This window comes from Numida meleagris, chromosome 8 (genome assembly GCF_002078875.1).
Source record: "Numida meleagris isolate 19003 breed g44 Domestic line chromosome 8, NumMel1.0, whole genome shotgun sequence".
NCBI lineage: Eukaryota > Metazoa > Chordata > Aves > Galliformes > Numididae > Numida > Numida meleagris.
Genome location: NC_034416.1, coordinates 11,300,279 through 11,319,020, shown reverse-complemented (window position 1 = coordinate 11,319,020; position 18,742 = coordinate 11,300,279). Strand labels below are relative to the sequence as shown.

The following is an 18,742-nucleotide window of genomic DNA, read 5'->3' as shown; positions in this document are numbered from 1 at the left end:
GTGTTCCACTACTGAACAGTTAGTGCACCTAGAAAGATAATGCTGGCACAGAACTGACTACGCTATAAGCTGACTTTCCTGTGCAAGCGGATGAGAGAACAGCCACACAAGAGCAGCTTTTTGCAGGTGTGTAAATGTTGAGACCGCAGTTACCTCTTTCAAGAAGTAATATATGGAAGCTAATGAGGACTGAAGTAACAACAATTCTTTTTTTTGTTATGCTGTTAGCTGTATACCACAGTTTTCCTGAAGCTGAAACAATCCCCTTCCACTTTAGAGCAACTGCTAAAGCGTGGGGGGAGGAGAAAAGAGATCCTTTGTAAGTCTTGCAACCAATTCCAGCTAGTGAAAGGACAAAAAGGAAGGCTCACGTAACTGCTCATAACAAGAGGAGACAGATGTGACTGAGTTCTGCTCCTTCTCCAAACACCTCCTTCCCTGCCACCTGTTAAAATGCCCGAGATGGCCATTACTGGACAGAGGGGTTCCTCACTGCTCCATGCTGAAGCCCTGAAGGTGGCTAGCACTGTGTCTTGTTGAAGCTTTTCCTCCATGCAGAAGGTTCTTTCTTAACGCTTCTGCCTGGTGGAAGAGCTGGAAACTCACGGTGTTGAGCTCACCTTTCCGTGCACTGGGACAGGAAATAAGAGACTAGCACCATGTCAGTCAGACTTCTCTATTGTTTGACAGTTTTATTATGGTCTGTACTCCAAAGGTAAGAACGTGTCTGCATTTTCCATGCAGGCCATTTCTCTGCAGCCTCTGAAGTTGAGACAGCCGCTACTATTCACTCAGATACTTAAGGAAAAGTAAAGAACAAAAGCTTTCTGAAGAAGTGGAAGCGTTTAAATATTTCCAGATTATATTCCAGTTAAAGCTTACCAGGCATGTGCTATTTTTTCTATGAGAATTGCAAGACAGATGTCTACAGCGACAGTTTTGTATGTACATTTCTAGACAGACCTGAGGCTGATACAGAAGTAAGCAAGAAAGTTAAGCGAGGCCTCGTTCTGAGATTAGCTTCTGCTCAAATGCGTGGGCATTTTAAATATTAGCCTGATGCTGACGATCACTTGAGGATGGCTCTCTTGAGGAAGGACAGCCCTCTGCTTTTGGTCCGTAAATCAGGAGCACTACACAGAAAGCCCAGCTCTCTAAGTGCTACCGAACTAATGAGATGTTAATTCAGGATAAACCCCTTCGTTCCCTAAGCCATTCTCAAACCTGGTGATCTTCCTTCAGATTTTGGTATTCTGTGTTGTCTCTGAGCCCTAGCAGACACCATTAGGATGCAATGTTTCTTTACCTCGAGCCACGATAACAATCAACTGAACTTGAACAGTTTCTGCAAGTTGAAGAGGAAATTTAACTCCCTCATACAGATGCATGAGCCTATGTCCAACACCTAACACTACAACACCTATTTAACATTCCTGAGGTAGATGAAAGGCTACCAAGCTCTATTTAACTTTTATTTTTCAACAGAGAGGCTGAAGTGCAAGGCAGTGAGCTTAGCAACTGCTGCAGTCAATCAGTCACACGGGGGAATCAGAACACCCAGGGAACTCTTCCAGGAAGGTAGGTTCTTCCCCACTAAGACTAGAGAAAAGAAAGGCTGTGCTCAAGACAGGAGGATTTCATCTCGAGTCACTGAAAATTGCTCTGTTTGCACACAAATCTTAATTTAGCTTCCAAACAATATTACCACTGCCTTATTGCTTCCTTTTATGTTCCCTTCAGCCCCCCAGGTGCACTGAGCAAGCAGGCATCTCATCCCATGCATCTTTCAGCATCCCTCTGTCCCAGGCACTCACAGATACTCTGAGCTAAAACCAAGGAAAAGCAGATTCTTTCCCTCACCATTAATAAAGCCACTGTCATGTCATGACAGGCTCTACCATCTGCATCAAAGCTAACTCAAAATCCTCTCAAAGCTGAGAGATTATATGCAGCCTTCACAGGAGCTATGTCACAGCAGGCTTTCTCTGTGTGCTTTCTCAAGCAGCCACACAGGGTGACACCAAGCCAGGAGCTGCAGCATTGCACAGGGAGACCCATGCCCCAGGTGCACACTGGTTTCCAAGTTTTCCTACCACCAGTCTACATCCAGTGCCAGGTGGCCTTCCACACCACTAAGCGGATCTGCTTTCTGTACAGTTACTTTATTTAAACCAGGTGAACCTTGTTTTTACACTAACACCTCAGTGCATCCTTTAAAAGGAGAGGAAGTCTTCATTAAAAAGTGTTTGTACATAAGACAACAAGTCATAGAAATTAACACAGTAACATCAACAGTCCCTAAAACATGCACAATTGTACACTGAGCTGTAGGTGGTTGTAAAGATAGGAGGAGGAGAAGGGCTCTCCCTCACATCCACTTCCAGGTAAGACAAAGTCTTTCTCTGCTTTACAGCAGATTAATGCAGGGTACAAACAGGCCAGTGACCACAGTGCTGATCAGAACCACTGGCCCTCTCTGGATATCAAGGTCTGATTACTGTTAGTGAAGTTTTAGCCTCCAAGTCACATCCAAATGACCATGCAAGTTTATAGGAAAACTTTATCTGGCACCAGCTGGAAAGCATAACACACAAGAAGAAGCACGTGAAGGAGCAGCCACTGAATGTCACTGCCCTGCCCGGCAAGCCTGTGCTGCAGGGCTCAGGGAACCCATGGCACCAAGTGCTGCAGGTTAGTCACCAAACTGAGCCTCAGTTTCCTGTACCTGCACAGCTTTCACTCACCATGAGAAGTCACTTCCCCAGGCCAAAGCAGTGCAGATTCCTTATTAGACCATCTGATACTTGTGCAAGATCTCAGTGTGCTGCCCTACATGCTTGCTGTGCAGCCCCTTCCCGAGGGTGACCTGATGGGACAGAGACACGGTGATCACCGCTTCCAGCACCAGGCAAAGCAGTCCCTATATAGACACTCTTGATAGCAGCACGTTACCTGGGTACCAGATCCTACATTTGGTAATAAGCCTTGGAGTTTTGGGGTTGTTTTTTGTGTTTCTTTTTTCCCCCAGCACATGAGTAGCTGTTACTGCATCCTCTAAAAGACCTTTTCTGCTTCAGGCCATAGAGAAAGTAACCATCCATTTAACTCCAACCTTCTGTCCTCCTCTGTCCTCATTTTAGCACAAACCTTCAGAGCACAAGCATCCAATATATGACACCTTATCAAGCCTGATTAATACATCAGCCTTGACTGGCTCCCATTTTCACTTTAGCAAGTGGTAACGTTTGTTAGTATTCATTTTAGTCACTCTCAGAAGAACAGGAGAAATAACATGACAAAGGATATGCATTATTGCAACCTTAACTATACAGAACCATCTCCTTTACTGTATTGTTTTTGCCACAAATTGAAGGGGAAGAAGGAAAAAGAAGTGATGGTGAAGAGGAGGCCATTTCGAAATGCTGAGGTGACCTATCACCCTCCTACCAACTGCTGAAATACCACCAGGAAAAGGAGATTTCATACAGAAGCAGCACCTACATCTTACAGTGCCTAAAGCCCCAGCCCCAAAGCCATTCTTTTTGTTACTACCAGTATTGCACTTGCAACCCCTCCATGCTGAGCCACTACAAGATGCCCGACGTGCAGGGAGGGGCACCTGATCTCCATGGTCTGCAGAAAATGGAAATACACACACCTCTCTTGTGTCTCTCCCATTAGCTTGGCTCAGCCCACCCCAAACTACACTCCAGAGTCATCCTCAGGGGTAGGACAGTTGCTAGCAGAGCTGTTCTCCACTTGCACGCTCACATGAAAGTGCAAAGCTGCATGGACACATGGACAAGCATGCTTGTACCCTCCAGAGCTGGCGGTACCAGCTGGCTGAGAAGGTTGTAGGTGGGACAGAAAACAAACAAAAAATCCCTTCAAGTAATTTAAAACAGCCCATTCTTGAGGTTGCAGCTGCACTGAAGCAGCGACCGGCTGGGCCTGTTTGGGGTGATAAGGCAAAAAGTCTCAAGTCCTGGAGGGATGAAGAATGAGAAGGTGTCAGTAGTGAAAGATTAAGAGTTATTCTGTAGGTTGCTTCTTCACACTGCCGTGACTCTCATCTCCAACTGACCAGCACCAGCTGTCTCCGGTTACTTCTGCACGCAGCTTGGCCACGCAAGGCCACCGCACGCAGCCGATACGATGATATAGATGATAACCTGGGGAACAAAAACGAGGGATTTCAATGGAGAATTCCGTCCTTCAGAAGTCAACTGGTGACGTGGCCTGGCATCAAAACACAAGTTTGGAAACCCCAGGTTATAAACACCCTAAAAAACTTGTCAAATGTCCCACAGAACTTTGCACCAAGGCTTCTTCCTTCACATCCATCCGGCAACACAGGATGAGAATTTTCCTCCAGCAAAGGCTTCAGTGACGAAGCACTTCACACACCCAACCTGTAATTACACTTCAGCATCCTCACGTTAGCACTGTTCACATTTATTAGAGGCTGAAGGTACACCATTCCAAGCTAAGCAACAAATACCAAAAGGAATAAGGCCTAGAAAGCCAGTACAGGTAGAGGAGCCATGAACTCAATGCCTTAATTTCTAAGGAGTTAGCAAGGCAGTTGTCTACGGCAGGCATCTGTAAGCCAGACAGAACTGTCAAGAAAACTTTTTCTATCACCTTGACAAGAAAAACTGCCTGGCACAACACTCCCCTCTCCATATCTCACGTAAGACCATGAAAACACTTGTTTTAGAGCTAAGACCATACCAAGCATGAGTTAAAGCAGGTTTGATGGCAGCAATACACTTTGCATTTTCCAGCAGTTAAGACTGACTTAAGAGCTAAAGGTGCTCCATACTTACAATTGATACAATGATGATGATGATGGTAAGCTTGAGGTTCTTCATACACATGGCTCTAGCAAGGTTCCTGCTGGTAGTTTTGAAAGTGACTGACTACAAGAGAAAGTAAAGCAGCTGTTTTATTGCGAAATCTGCTGCAAAGAAAGCTGCATCCAAAGAAGCTAGATGAAGAGGCACATACCCATACCACCCTACCTCCCTAATAAGCCAAACCGCTGCAGTTATCTCCTCCAGATCCATTTAACTCCTGCAGTTACCATAATGCAAAGCCAAAAGGGATCAAGGGAAAGCTATCTCCTATGCTACTTTAAGGGCAGATTAATAAAACCCAAACAACAGAAGTAACACTGAATCCAGAACCAGCTTGGGTTTGCACCTTCCTAAAGTCAGCTTGGGAAGAATTAGGCATAGGACATCATCAGGTTTAGTTTACCTTGGACTACCTCTGGTTCTGTTTTCCTTTCACTTGCAAGCTTTGGGGAACTGAAGTACTCAAAAAATATTTAAGCAATTATTGATCTTTATTCCTACACTCAACATCAGTTCTAGTCCAGCTACAAAAGTAACTCCTTTAATACTAGAACTTCCAGAACTTGCCTCCTGTATTTTGACTTGTTGCATTCTATGGAAAGCTTGTATTTACCCTGTTCCATGTCTTCTCTCAGTATCCTGCAAATGCATCTGTTCAAGAGAGGCTGTGGCCACCAGAAGACCTCAAGCACCCACTGGGTCACATTAGCACAACTCTTTCCCCCCCAAACAGTTTCCCTGAACAGCTCATTCGAAGAGATGCCTGCATAGAGAAAGGCTGCAGCATCCAGACTGAGCCAACTCAGCAGCACACTCTGCTGGTTATTTTCAGGTTTTCCCCACAAAGCACTCCCCAGACTTTTCAAGTGAGGCAACATCAAGCAGAACTGTATCCCTGTTAATGTAATTTCGACTCAATGCTGATTTCCATGCTAAGTTAACATCTGAACTTTGGCAGTACTTCTCTCACTCAACTGTGCAGTTTCTAGGTATGGAAACAGATGATTCGATACTGACAAGTGTCCTGATGCAGAGGCTGCAGCAACACACCTCATCTCAGCCCAAACCAGTTCTCAGGAGGACAGGACTACTTTGTGTACTGGCTTCTTCAGATCTCCCTGCCAAAAGGAAGACCTTGCTACTGGGAAGGATCCGATGCACTTGGTTTCTCTACACCACTCTGGTAGTAAAGGTTCATGTGGGAGTGATAAATTGGTTCACTGCTCTTGAAAACTTCAACCTTGGATTTCCATGGACTCTCTCAACATTGAGCCGTAAGACATTCAAACTAGCACCACAATCCATTCATTCATTCTCTGCACGGTTTCCAACAAGAAACATTCTCAGTGAACACATGTGACCTGAGACTAACTGAAGAAGGAATTCCAGTCCTTTTGTCTAAGGCATTACCTGAGCTTAGACTACTTACTGCCACCACCACCTGAGGAAGTAGTAAGGTTCAAACATTCAGCGCAGCAGGACAGTATTCCCAGCTGGGTAACTGCAAGCATCCCTAGCTCATCTCTCTAAAGCATGACAACATTTCTGCCAGCTCAGAGATGTCTACAAATCCACAAGTGCCATACAGGACACGCTGGCACTCTATAGTGTTGAGGACTGCATCTGAGGGTCAGGTGCCAAAGAAATTAGGCCCCAAGTCAGGACCCTGCCCAGGAAGATGCTGAATCAGGTCAGGGGATTTCCAGGGAAAAGTCAGAAAAACTTCCAGGCTACCTGCAGGCCACTTGACTAGATAACACATGCTTTATAATTACATTCAATTTGACTTTTCAGTCATTTCTCACTTACTTTACTCCTTCGTTCTGTTAAGGAGCTGCAAGGCTGGTACGCAGCTGGTTAAACAGCCATACAGAGGGGGGAAATAAGACAGGTCTTGTTTCTAACACAAGGAAATATTACTTCAAGATGCTTCATTGTCTGTTTAAAAGTGGCTTTAGATGCTGCTGTTTGCCTCCACTGCTCTTTGATGAGAACAACAGCTGCAGGACCACTATTTTCCCATTTTTAAGTTCTTCCCCAAACTTACCGAATCCACAAGATTCTCTGTTTTATCAATCAGCAACTCCAGCTTCTCTCCTCTCTGTGCCACGAGGTCTGGAGAAAGAGAAAAATCCAAACCTGTAAGTAGAATCCCACTGCAATAAGCTGCTTCTAATACCCAAAGCTCAGCTGGAAGCCAGGAAGAGCTCCTGGCAGTGGTTTCCAAAATGACAAGTAGCCCTCAACCTTTCTGAAATAACCAAGCAGTGGCACTTAAGGAGCAATCTCACATTTTGGGACTAAATCTACTCAATTTTGCTCAGTTCCAGATCTAGGCCTCTATTTTAAGTGGTCAGATTTGTCCCAAGCCAAAGTCCAACAGGACAAAATGCTGAGAAGCACTTTCCTCACAGCAGCGGCAGGAAGGCAGCAGTAACAGGGCACACTGCACCTCAGTGCAAGCTGTGGAAGTTCCCACCAAGCTGTGCTCTCCCCATGTCCAACACAAGCAATGGACTGCAAACTCAGAGCTCCCTGAGCCCCTTTAACCACTGCTGGTTCCGTCAGGAGAGGACAGCCCACCACCAGCTCCTCTCTCAGCAACTCCCTGCAGGATCACCACTCTGCCCTGGTGGAATGCTGCATGCATGGCACAAGAACAAGGCAGATACCTATGTTTCGAACCATGATTCCTTTAAGTTCGTCAACTTGAGCTTGTGTCTCTGCTACCTGGTCAGTGCCCTTGCTCTCCGAGTGGTATTTCTGTAACAAATGAACAGTCAGTGAAAACAAGGATCCTCAACACAGCACTTCGCGCAAAAAGGGAATCTCCTGGTCCCTCCTGAGCAGGGCAGAGGACACACATTTGAGATTTCTGGCCACATGGGAAGCAATAGCCTAGTGCTCTAACAGCATTCACACACTCATGCCATAATTGATGGATATAGCACTGAAAGTAACAGTTCCTTTGAACAAAGAAGTGAAGTTTTAGGAGAAGTTGCAGAATTGGCACACTACCTGAGCTGGTCACTGGTTTTACTGGAAGCACAGACTCCCTTTTCAGTGTTATCTGTGTGATACACTTGAGTAACAGCACAATCTCTGAACTGCCATATGATCTCTACACTCAGCATCACAACAGTTAAACTCCTTCGGTTACATCTATAACCACCTTGATAGCAGCCCTGTTCTCCCACCACATGAAGCATTAGATCGTTAGGGCTCTAATCTCCAGGAGCTGGGGGAACAGCTTTCTGCCACCGTTTAACTTCTATTAAGAATGATTAGATGCTTGGATTTCATCAATATGCAAAAGCTAAGGTAAGCAGCTCTACGTTATGCTTTAGAGAAATGCAAATGCTGGGATTTTTAGAGGAATAACACTACCATGGCCCTGGACACCGCCTGGCTCTTCTGATAAGGCAGAGCATTAAGCTGATTCCAGCCAAAAATTGCTTACATTTTGATGAATCATCACTTTGTGTAGTTTCGGTCTGCACGCATCAAGGGCTGGTAGAGGAAAAAGCTAACTTCCTATCTGTGATAGGACTGAATCTAATTTATTATGCACAATCCATTGGGCTCTTCTGAAGACATGCTGCCTTTATTATTCATTGCCTTCTGCCTACCGTATAAGTTGAAGAACAGTTTTTTGCAGTGAAGTATGTGCAGCCTCACAAGCTATGAATCATCTCCATTCATCATCGAGGATACCAGTACAATTGATTCCTTTCACAACATCCAGTACAACCTTCAGGAAGCAAGAGCACAAGTGCGCATCCTCCAGCTGCACCCTGCACTCCAGAACACAACTGTTACTGCTGGTGAGTGTTAGAAGTTTGCTTAGTTTCTGCCCTTACACCAGTTGTGCTGCCAGGTGGCCAAAGGACCTCCTCTTCCTGCATGCAGATTATCAGCAAACCTGGCATATTCAGTAGATGAACAGGAAAAAGGAAAGCTTTGAGGGCAACAGCCACAATGCTTACATGCTCACCAGCCACAGCAAAGCAGACTGAGAGCCTCCCACATCTTGTGTACAGTGCCAGCTGTAGCTGCCCCAGATACAGTCTGCAAACAAGCTCTGAAAACCAAGGTTCCAAGGACAGATTCCTTTTAAGGCAGGTCTCGAGAAACAGCGCTGCTCAAATTATGAAATTGTTGTCAATTAAGAACTCTAAAAAATGTGATGAATTTTAAACAGAAGATTCAAAACACTCTATCCTCTTTTTTAAAATAGCTGTCTTGGGAATGGAAGTCCTTGCTGCATCTGTGCAAGTGCTTCTGTACACAGAACCTGCCTGTAACCCAAGCCCAGTGTTCTTGCCTCCTGAAAATGAAACAGTACCATGAACAAATACCCTACCACACCCCAGCAGCGTGCCACAAACTACCACGGAGTAAAAGGGAGAGAAGCAAGGGGCAGTTTTCAATTACTAGATACTCAAATTTTGAAGTTCAGTTCAATTGAAAGAGTAGCATGCATTTGTCTTGCTCATAACAACAGTGAGATTTTCTTGGAATGGAGAGCCAAGCGGAGCTAGCTTTGAGATTTCAAATGCTACCTTTAAGATCTAATCTCAAGTGCAGCTATGCAGTGCAAATAATGAATACATCACTATTAGCCCCAACCCCTTTTTATCCCAGAAGCAGTAAAGCAACTCAGCTGTAGAGAACACACTGGGAAAGCAGTAAATTCCCCTGCCTTCATATACAGACTCAGTGTGGTGCTTCAGGTGCAAATGAAAGAATACAGGAAGACCCTGTGGGGACAAGTTGAACTTGCCAAAGCAATCCCATTTAGCAACAGAACTCACCAGCTGTGCAGCTAAGACACTCGAGAACTCGCTGTTCATTGCATAGGGAAGGGCTGTCTGTGCTCTTGAGCCATATGTGGTCTGAAACCTCTTCTTGATTTCATTCAGGAAATTGAAGGCTCTGGAACGTTCAAAGTCCTGGGAGGGAGTGAGCAGACCACATCCAGTCAGCTAATAAAGCGTATGCAGAGCATAGCTAGTCCCAAAACCACAAGTATCAGTTCTTAGACAGGCATGCTATACATAACACTACAGGATTTGACTGGTTATCCTGGGTTTTAGCAGCAGCCAGACTCCAGTCACCTTCCTGGACATCAGCTGGAAGCAGATATTACTGACGTATATGTAGATCTAATTCTGTGCCTAGTATCTTTTCCTGTGAGGGAGATGATTTTGCTTTAAATAAGAACTTAACCTCAGAGATACTTATTCACATGCATTTGAATTTCAGGCTTAGGCTTCAGAGCTGTGTTCTCACATCCATCAGTCATAAGTTCCAGTGGAATAAAATGCATTGGGAATTAGCACCTATTATTGCTTTCTCATGGACATACACACAGCAAAAGCTAAAACTCATAAAAAGTCTGGATGTGCAATAGCTGTAACCAAAATACTTACGTCATCCGTGATGCAGAGGTATATAATCCTGTCTTGGCAGATGTAGTGAAACAGATAACTGCAAAGAGAGAAAAAAAAACAAGTCATTTGAAGCTGCCACAAGACTGGTCTGCCAGAAGATGCTAGCGTCTGCGCTGAATTTAGGGGCCGGAAAAAGAAGAAGAGCAAATTCCAGTTACCCTACAGCAAGTCACACAGATGCCAACACACCCCAGCTATCTTCCTAGCCAAGCATTTATTTCCTATCAGCTACATTGAATAAGAGACCACTTACACATAAGTAATAACTGGTATCATTTGTGGCACCCCACACTTCACAGCAACTTCATGCTGCCAAACAACTTCAGTTCCATGTTCTTCCAGCTACTTACTTGTGGAAAATAAACACCATGACATGACCAAGATGCTCAAAGGGCTGGAGCACCTCTCTATGAAGAAAGGTTGAGGGAACTGGGCTTGTTTAGCTTGGAGAAGAGAAGGCTCCGGGGAGACCTCATTGTGGCCTTCCAATACTTGAAGGCAGCATATAAACAGCAGGAGGAACGATTGTTCATGAGGGTGGATAGTGATAGGACAAGGGGGAATGGTTTTAAACTGAGACAGGGGAGAATTAGGTTGGATATTAGGTGGAATTTTTTCACTCAGAGGGTGGTGACGCACTGGAACAGGTTGCCCAGGGAGGTTGTGGATGCCCCGTCCCTGGAGGCATTCAAGGCCAGGCTGGATGTGGCTCTGGGCAGCCTGGTCTGGTGGTTGGCGACCCTGCACTCAGCAGGGGGATTGAAACTCGATGATCTTTGAGGTCCTGTTCAACCCAGGCCATTCAATCATCCTATGATACCCAGGGGTAAGATTTGTATCTAATACTGCTCAGTCTGTATACAAGCACCCACACACAGTTAACTTGTGAGATTATCTGCAGTTGATTGGAGTGACAAGGAAGTCAACACTTCAATGAACCTTGCTGGTAAAGTGACTTGCTTCTTTAGCCATGTTTGTATGACCACTAAGTTGCACTGCTTTGGGTTTTTATTGCAAAGAAAGACTACAAAACAAAAGCAGCCAAAAAAGAAAATGAATTTAATAGAACGGCAATCAGGCTAAACAGGCTTGAAGCATGTGGCTGCATTGGTTTATTCACATAAAGATGCTTTGAGAGGTGCTGAGCAAACAGATGGCACCTACTAACTTTTAACAGCACAATGCAAAGCAAAACAATCACACCACAAACTGCAGTGATCTTCTGCAATGTGTTTGTAGTGGAAATGCTAAGTCATGGCCTGAACCAGTGATGGAGCACCTGGTGGGAAGGCAGGGCCAACCCAGGGGAGCTCAGGTGCATGCAATGAACCTGAGTGATTGGAAGGGGTGGAGCCAGGATCCACCCCTTCCAGACCTCATTTAAGGGTTGGCAGTGGAGATGAGGGGATGTTGCTGGAGGTCCTCTATGTACCAGAGATCTTCCAAAGGTAAGCACATTTTTTTCCTTTGTTGCTGTGCTTACAGCCGCTGTGTTTGGGCTTATCCTCATTTGCTGCAGCCAGGATCTTTACCACCCTGCTATATTACTGTTATACTTCTCATCACATGATAGCATTGCAGTGTTGAATCCTCATTAAGAAAGTCTTCAGTAGTGAGCAAACAACTATCCACTTCACAGCATGCTTTGCAAGCATAGATGCAGTGATTAACTAGTGCTTGGTGTTCCCACTAAAGAACAATGAACCTCTCACAATTCAAGTTTTCAACTGTAAGAACATACTGTGGCACTCCTGCAGCTCAATTCTGCAAATAGCTGAACAGCACTCAAAGCAAAGGTAAAACAAAAGGAAATTACTTTGCTCTTAAAGTTACAGTAGAAAATAATTCAGCATGTGGAGTACTGTAAACTGAAGAGCAGGCAGCTTCCTCAGAAGGCTCTTCCCCATGGTCTCTTTGTGCTTCCAAGGCAGCAAAGGATGCAGGAAGGCTACCTAAATTCTTATCTTTACAATCCTTGGGCAGCCAAAGCAGCTTTAACACAACAGCATGGACAACACTGGGAATCCAACCACAGTGCTAACTGAAAAGAGAGCTGGAGTAACATGGAATGCTGCTACAGCTGTGTTCTCTGCAGTTCTACTGTTAGTTTGCAGCACCTCAGCACATTAACTTCTGTACTCCACATATGCAATAAGGAACAAGCACAATGCCAGGAGATGTTGCATTCAAATGCTCTTTTCTGTCAACCATGACCTAAGGACTAGTCAGAGATCTGCATAAGCCTGGGATAAATGCTTCTCTCCCAACAACTGCATTTGTGATACATCAGGATGACTCTAAAAGATACTGCCTGTAAGGACTTCTCTTCCTGCAATCAGGATGTATAACTGATCTGGGGAAAACTGAATTCTGCTACCTCCATTTACTCCTATTCTCATGCATGTTAGCTAGTCTCTGCTTCGATACCCAGAAGGGAAACAGTACTCACTTCCCATGTGAATAGGTCAGTTTGTTGTTTTCAGAAGGTATCTTTGCCAGGATCTGTTCTGTCACCTCCAGGAAGTTTCCTCCACACCAGGCATGCTTGGCAAGGATGGTTGTGCCCCTTGCCACAACAGCAAAAAGAATAGCCATGACTTCACACTATCTGGAAATAAAAACACCATAAGAATTAGGCCTGTATTATTTGGCAGAGAAAACATTCTAGTCTCAATAGTATCTTCTCTTCCCTCAGCATAATGGGAAGGAGGCATAAATGTATTCAATACTTTGACAATATATTGTTATTAGAAAGCTGCTCTTTTCCCCCTTTAGGTTCTGCTCAGAACACCAGTAAGACCACAGTAACCTCTAGAAGAGGTGGGGTTTTTCTCATTTTAAACTGCTACTGCACAGTGCCCTACAGTCTGACTCAATAATGAATTTTACCTCCTAATGAATTTTCACCTAGATCTCTAGTTTTTTTTTTTTTGCTCTTCGGTTGACCCATCAGGTTTTTCTTGCTTCTCAAAGAGGCTGTCAGCAGCCAGCAAGTCATGCTTCAGGAAGGAAGCAACTGTCTTGCAGCCATGTAAACAGCAGCTCCTCATACAGATCAAGCCCACTCGCCCTGTCAGGTGACTTCAGTTCAAGAGTGGTGCCTTGGATTTGATTGCTATCAAACCCAAGCAGAAAAGCTGCTGCTTGATTAGTCACACCGTGCATGTCTACTTTTTACAGTCTGGAGATGTTCACTGATGCACCAAGACTTCTATATGAGCATATAATCTGCAGATCTCAAAGTGAGAGAGCAACATTTGCAGACTGATTATCCATAGTAATGCACTTTCTATGAGCCAATGTTCTTGCAGATACATCAAACCATACAGATGACAGGATGCAAGTGTTTGAGAGCCAGACTTCTGTGAAGTCAAAGGACAATCACATAAAGGGGCACACTTAATCAGCTCAAGTATCATCACATTATTCTAATGACAGACCTAAGATTTAACATATGAAACCACATGTCACACCACAGCTGTGACATCTGCTTGTTGATTCAGTACACCCATAAGCCTCTTTTCAGCTTAGAGAACACTTAGACATTTGACCTACCAAGAAAGAAAAAACGCATCTAATTTTCCCCTTTGCATCTGACTACCCTGATATTGCCTGATTTGTATTGTGCCTAGAAACCTCTGCATTCTGGCTAGAAAGATCACACACCAACTTCACAGGAAGCAAAAAGCTCAGAGACTTCTCTAGAAATTACATACAACAGGTTTAGCTTCAGGATCCAAAGAGCTCAAGTGGAAAGATTGAATATAGGTTATTCCCAGTCAAGCTTTTTACCCCCTCTGGTACTGAGGGAAGTGACTGTGCTGAAAGATCTGTCTGCTTTCATTTGGACTGAAGCACAGGTGACCATAGCAGTAAGGGAAAAGATGAGCCATGAAACACTGGGCTGTTCATGAGACCATGAAGTTAAGATACAATCACTGCTGCACCAGGGCTCACAGTTCTGCCTGATGGACTCAGGCTTGGCCAGCAACAGGTAATCTCCTGCAGGTGTAAGAGCTCAAGACTGGAGAGGAAAAGAATGAACTTGTGGATTGATTCAGACAAGACACTCCATGATTTTGCTGCAGTCTTTAACTTAATCACCTGGGAGCACCAGTGAGTTCAGAACCAGCACCACCTATGGGAACAGAAGGCAAAGGATTAGTTTAATAAGAGAGCACAGCAAACAAAGCAGGAAGCAGAGCAGTAAACTTCCTCAAATAACACTGCTCTAGAGCACAGCACCCAGCAAAACGCATTCTAGAAAAACTGATAGTTCATAGTGTCAACGAAGGTGAAGGGAGAACACACAGAAAGGCCCATGCTATGCAGAGAGAAGTCTATGCAGATGCTGTTCCTGACTGGTACCATAAAAAGGCACCAACAACTGAAGCACCGGAGCACTGCAGTGGGGCTGCAGCCCCTCTCAAGCAGATCTGCTACTTTCGCTTCCTCTTGGCTTGAAATTTCTGCCCTTGCACGTACCACATTACCAGGAACAGCGGGAAAGCCCCTTGGGCTGCTTTGCATGGTAGGCTTCTCATTTACCCCATCTCAGAGCAAGCCCTATTTTCAGAACAAAGACAACTTGTTGCATTTACCTACTGTTCTTTCCGAGATCACTTCCTTTGTCCTCACCGTGCTGTGCCCGAGTGCTCATGCACCACTTGTTTCCCCTCCCACCACCCTCACCTAGGTCCCAGCCTCACCTGAAGATGGCTCAGGGATTTAAACCAGATTTATATCCAGCTGATGCACAAAAATTTTTAGGAAGGAGGGTGAGGGGTGCCCACACCAGCAGTCCCCTTTTATTGCTGCTGAAGGAACTGGGGTGTGCAAACAGCTGTTTGCCTGCCTCACCACCCTCCTCCCCAGGTGGAAAGACTTTTAAAATCTCAGTAGACAGAGGTGAAAAACAGCTGGGTTTGTGTTTCCTCCTGCAGCCATAGCTAAGTTGACTTGCAGGCTCACAAATGCCCTCTAACATCAAGCCTGTCAGCATTACAGAACAAGAAAGTCACCGCGTTATTTTACATCTAAGAAGCTCTGGAGAAGATGACCTTTGAAGGCAGAAACAGATAGTGCTTGTTATGGTCAATCAGTGTCAATGTCCACCTGAAGATTGTGGCAGTCAGCCTTGCTATTCTGTATTCTCTGACACAGTTATTTCCTACTACTGGAAAGCACATCATATGACAAGCAGAGAGCCACGTCATTTGCAAAGCTGTTTACAAAGCTAACCACAGTATTTCCTTCCAGCATCGCTGAGCCAGCCTGCCGGATCCCATCTTGCCTGGAGTGCTTTAGAGCTGCCCCTGTACAGAAAACCCAAACCTCTCTCCAGAAAGCTATATCCAGAAGAGCCCAGGGAGTGCTCAACACACAAGAACACCTATGCAGAATACTTGAGAGCTCCTGTCACAAAAGATGGAAGGTGCCAGTTCAGAACATCTTCTCTTTAAGCTAGCCACACAGAGCAGCCACACAGACTGCATTAGAGGAGGATGAGTAGCCACAAATTTTAGTGATGTTTTGCTGACCTTAGCCTCCAAAAGCTTCTCAGCTCCTCAAAGCACGTTGCTACAGACACACAAATCAGAGGGTCGCAAAGCGAGGCTAAGTCAAGACTCACCTACTTCCAGCTAAGCACAAGCTGGATGAGTTACTGATCGCAAGTCTCCTCTCTGTAGATTTGAAGGCTTTGCTATTACTTGTGTAAGATAAGAATATTTTGACTGAATAGAAAGGGGGATTACTCAGAGCTAAGGCACAAAGGAATAAGTAACTTCTGGGAAACTTTCTGCAGGAGCCACTGCCTCCACCTGAAGAAACTGAAGCAGAAGAGAAGACAAGACACAAAACATACCCAACGAGTTTATAGACAGGGAGGAGAAAAACTAAACCTTCAATACATCCAGATAAATGCTTATCACATCAGAGTCAAGAGTGGCCACACAGCTGATTCTGATCTTGCAAAAAAGAAATGATTAACTGCCATGCAACTTTTCTTAGTTCCTCCTGATTAAAGGAACAGCAGCTCATTCCCTTCTGCCAGGGCCACAGAGACAGAACACAAACATTTTCCCAGGAAAAAGTAAATTAAAAAAAAAAATCATTAAATGCCCTCTCCTACGCCTTAGCTTTGACTGCTTTAGCCAGAAGGTGCAAGCTACACAAAATATGCTTTATTCTGTTTTCTGCATATGTAACAACTCTTCAGCAGGGGACTGATCTCTTTGGCAGCTACCAAGAAGGAACAGCGGGGCACCACAATCCAAATAATTTGTGAGCAGTTACAACAGCATAGTGACCTGCAACAATATTAGATAAAACAGGAGGACTTTGTATAACTGCGCCAGATGAGACCCACCAGCATACAGAGATCTGCAATACTTCATCCAGTTCAGCAAGAGAACCAGGACTGTGCTGGTATGTGGTGGAACAGCAGGTCGCAGCGAGGACAAACAAACGCAGCTAAGCCTCTTGAGCAATCAGGTGACTGACAAAAAAAAAAATCTAGAAACAAATCTGTTTACAGCATAGCCACTCAACGAACAGGATGAATACAAAGGAGCAGTTGCAAAAGTAAGCAAAACCCCTGAATTTGCAGCTCTCCGCCTGACTTAGGAGTCAGTAGCCACCTACTTTATAAGATGCCTTTCCCCAGCTTTCAGCACAATGTTTTAAGTAAAAGAGATTAGCAGTGAGCATATTCTTCTCTCTCCAAACAGTGTCACATCCAATCCTACAGAAATCATCCTTTACTTTTGTTATTAATAGAAATCCACTATGATGCCAGAAAACAGCTTTTCTTACCGTAGTTACAGGTGAGTCAGGAATCAAATCCATTAGAACACAATGCCTTTTGCCCCTTCATATAGCCTAAAGAAAACAACTGATTTCTAGCTCAAGATGGCTGGAAATAACCAAGACTAAACCTTCCTAAAAGAAGGAATCAAACTCACTAAGGGATGCCAGGTAGGCATCGCATGGAAGGGCTCCAAAATAGGACAAGAGGGGAAGGAGGCTGCATTCCTCAGCCAGAAAACACCACAGACCTAAGGAGTTCCTTAAGCTGTGCCAAAAGCACTGGGCAGCCAGAGGAGCTGTACAAAGGTGAGCCGAGTACTGCACTTGTATCCCAGTGACTACTGAAGCATTGCAAGTCATGCTGCAAGCTGCTGCTTACAAGTTGTCTCCTGACGTTTGACAGAAAGGTAAGAAACTCCTGCAACGTCTTAAAGAATGATAAATACACAGCTTCAATCTTGAACGTAATGTTTAACATTTCAGGATGACAGCAGATGATATTATTTTCAAGTGAGATGGAAACAACTTGTCTGTTGCTCTGACTTCACTGAAGGTGTGGAATAAGCTATTGGATGCTGTGTTGGGGCAAGAAGTCAAGGGAGAGAAATGGTGTCCCTCCTCTGTTGCTCAGCAGTGCTGCTCTTACCAGCCAAGAGGGAATGTCAGTCCTTCTGCTTGAACAAAACATTCACAGCCTCAGCGCTCAGAGGGATGGAGGAGGTTACTGCCTGTATTTCCAGAAATCCACTGCACAGAAAACAAGGGACATCGCATTACTACCGGCTTTCAATGTGAAACAAATGTGGGTGTTGCAATTCTGAAAGCTGCAATAAAAAGATCGTTTAAACACGTTGAATTCAGCAGAAAGCAGCTGAAACTTCCCTTTAACCCTTCCGTGCGTTTTACACGTTATTTCTTTAATGGCTATTCCAACCGTACACCCAGCAGCTTATTTGGGCATTTGAAGCCTCAGGAGCACCAAGTTCAGGCAGTGCTGAGCAGAAGTCCAGCTTCCTCTCGGAGCACACAGCTTACTTGGGGCACCTCTGTACAAACACAGCGCTGGACGAGATCAATCCAGTTTCCCTCCCAGCCCCATCCCACCCGCTGGAAGGCAACAAGACACGAGGTGCAGGAGGGGTAAAGAAGCAGGATATCTGAGCTCTCTACAGAGATAACACAGCTAGGTGGGTGCCCTAACATGACTACGGCATTATAACATGCCCTGTAACGCCAACCCCCAAGAACAACTGTTTATCCATCAGCACCCAATCCGTAAAGCCCCCGCCATCCTCTGCCCTCAGCCCCAGCTCCGCGAACCTCCAAAGTTAACCGCGATCCGGCAGCGCGGCGCTACCAGCCGCTTCCCACCAGCTCCGGGCCGCAGCCCCTCAGGGCCGCACGCAGCCGGGCCCACACGGCCTGAGGGCAGCGAGCGGCTCCCGCGCCAACGGGCCTCCCCGCCCCCTAACGGCTGCTCCCTGAGGCGGGGGGCTCCTCACCGGGCCTCCCTCTGGCATACCGGCCGCCGCGGCAGGAAGTAAACGCGGGAGCGGAGCCCACCGCCCGCCGCTGCTCCGCCCCTCGGCCGGGCCCACCACGAGGCACTTCCGGCGCGGC

At 45.4% G+C, this 18,742-nt stretch overlaps 1 protein-coding gene and 1 long non-coding RNA gene across 4 annotated transcripts; one reads left to right on the top strand and one right to left on the bottom strand.

Annotated features, from left to right (window-relative positions):
* On the bottom strand, window positions 667–18,737 carry VAMP7 (vesicle associated membrane protein 7). Of its 3 annotated transcripts, XM_021406670.1 has the most exons (10): window positions 18,625–18,660; window positions 17,769–17,869; window positions 14,417–14,450; window positions 12,762–12,920; window positions 10,292–10,349; window positions 9,674–9,811; window positions 7,532–7,622; window positions 6,907–6,974; window positions 4,830–4,922; window positions 673–4,172 (listed from the first exon to the last, which is right to left on the bottom strand). In XM_021406670.1, exons 4-10 carry the CDS (start codon window positions 12,905–12,907, stop codon window positions 4,104–4,106), a joined length of 663 nt encoding a protein of 220 aa, XP_021262345.1. In that variant the 5' UTR covers window positions 12,908–12,920; window positions 14,417–14,450; window positions 17,769–17,869; window positions 18,625–18,660; the 3' UTR covers window positions 673–4,103. The 3 variants fall into 3 exon arrangements, with proteins under 3 accessions (XP_021262346.1, XP_021262345.1, XP_021262344.1); XM_021406669.1 differs by lacking the exon at window positions 14,417–14,450 and having other exon boundaries at window positions 18,625–18,663; XM_021406671.1 differs by lacking the exons at window positions 14,417–14,450; window positions 17,769–17,869 and having other exon boundaries at window positions 667–4,172; window positions 18,625–18,737.
* LOC110403468 lies at window positions 11,013–17,982 on the top strand. Its single transcript, XR_002441680.1, has 2 exons — window positions 11,013–11,760; window positions 15,572–17,982. It is a non-coding gene; the product is annotated as an uncharacterized LOC110403468 (long non-coding RNA).

Coding starts and splice junctions, on each gene's coding strand:
- VAMP7 (XM_021406671.1), bottom strand. CDS start 12,907: ATGGCTATTCTTTTTGCTGTTGTGGCAAGGGGCACAACCATCCTTGCC. Junction 10,350..12,761: donor CTGACCTATTCACATGGGAA/GTGAGTACTGTT, acceptor CTCTCTTTGCAG/TTATCTGTTTCACTACATCT. Junction 9,812..10,291: donor ACCTCTGCATCACGGATGAC/GTAAGTATTTTG, acceptor ACTCCCTCCCAG/GACTTTGAACGTTCCAGAGC.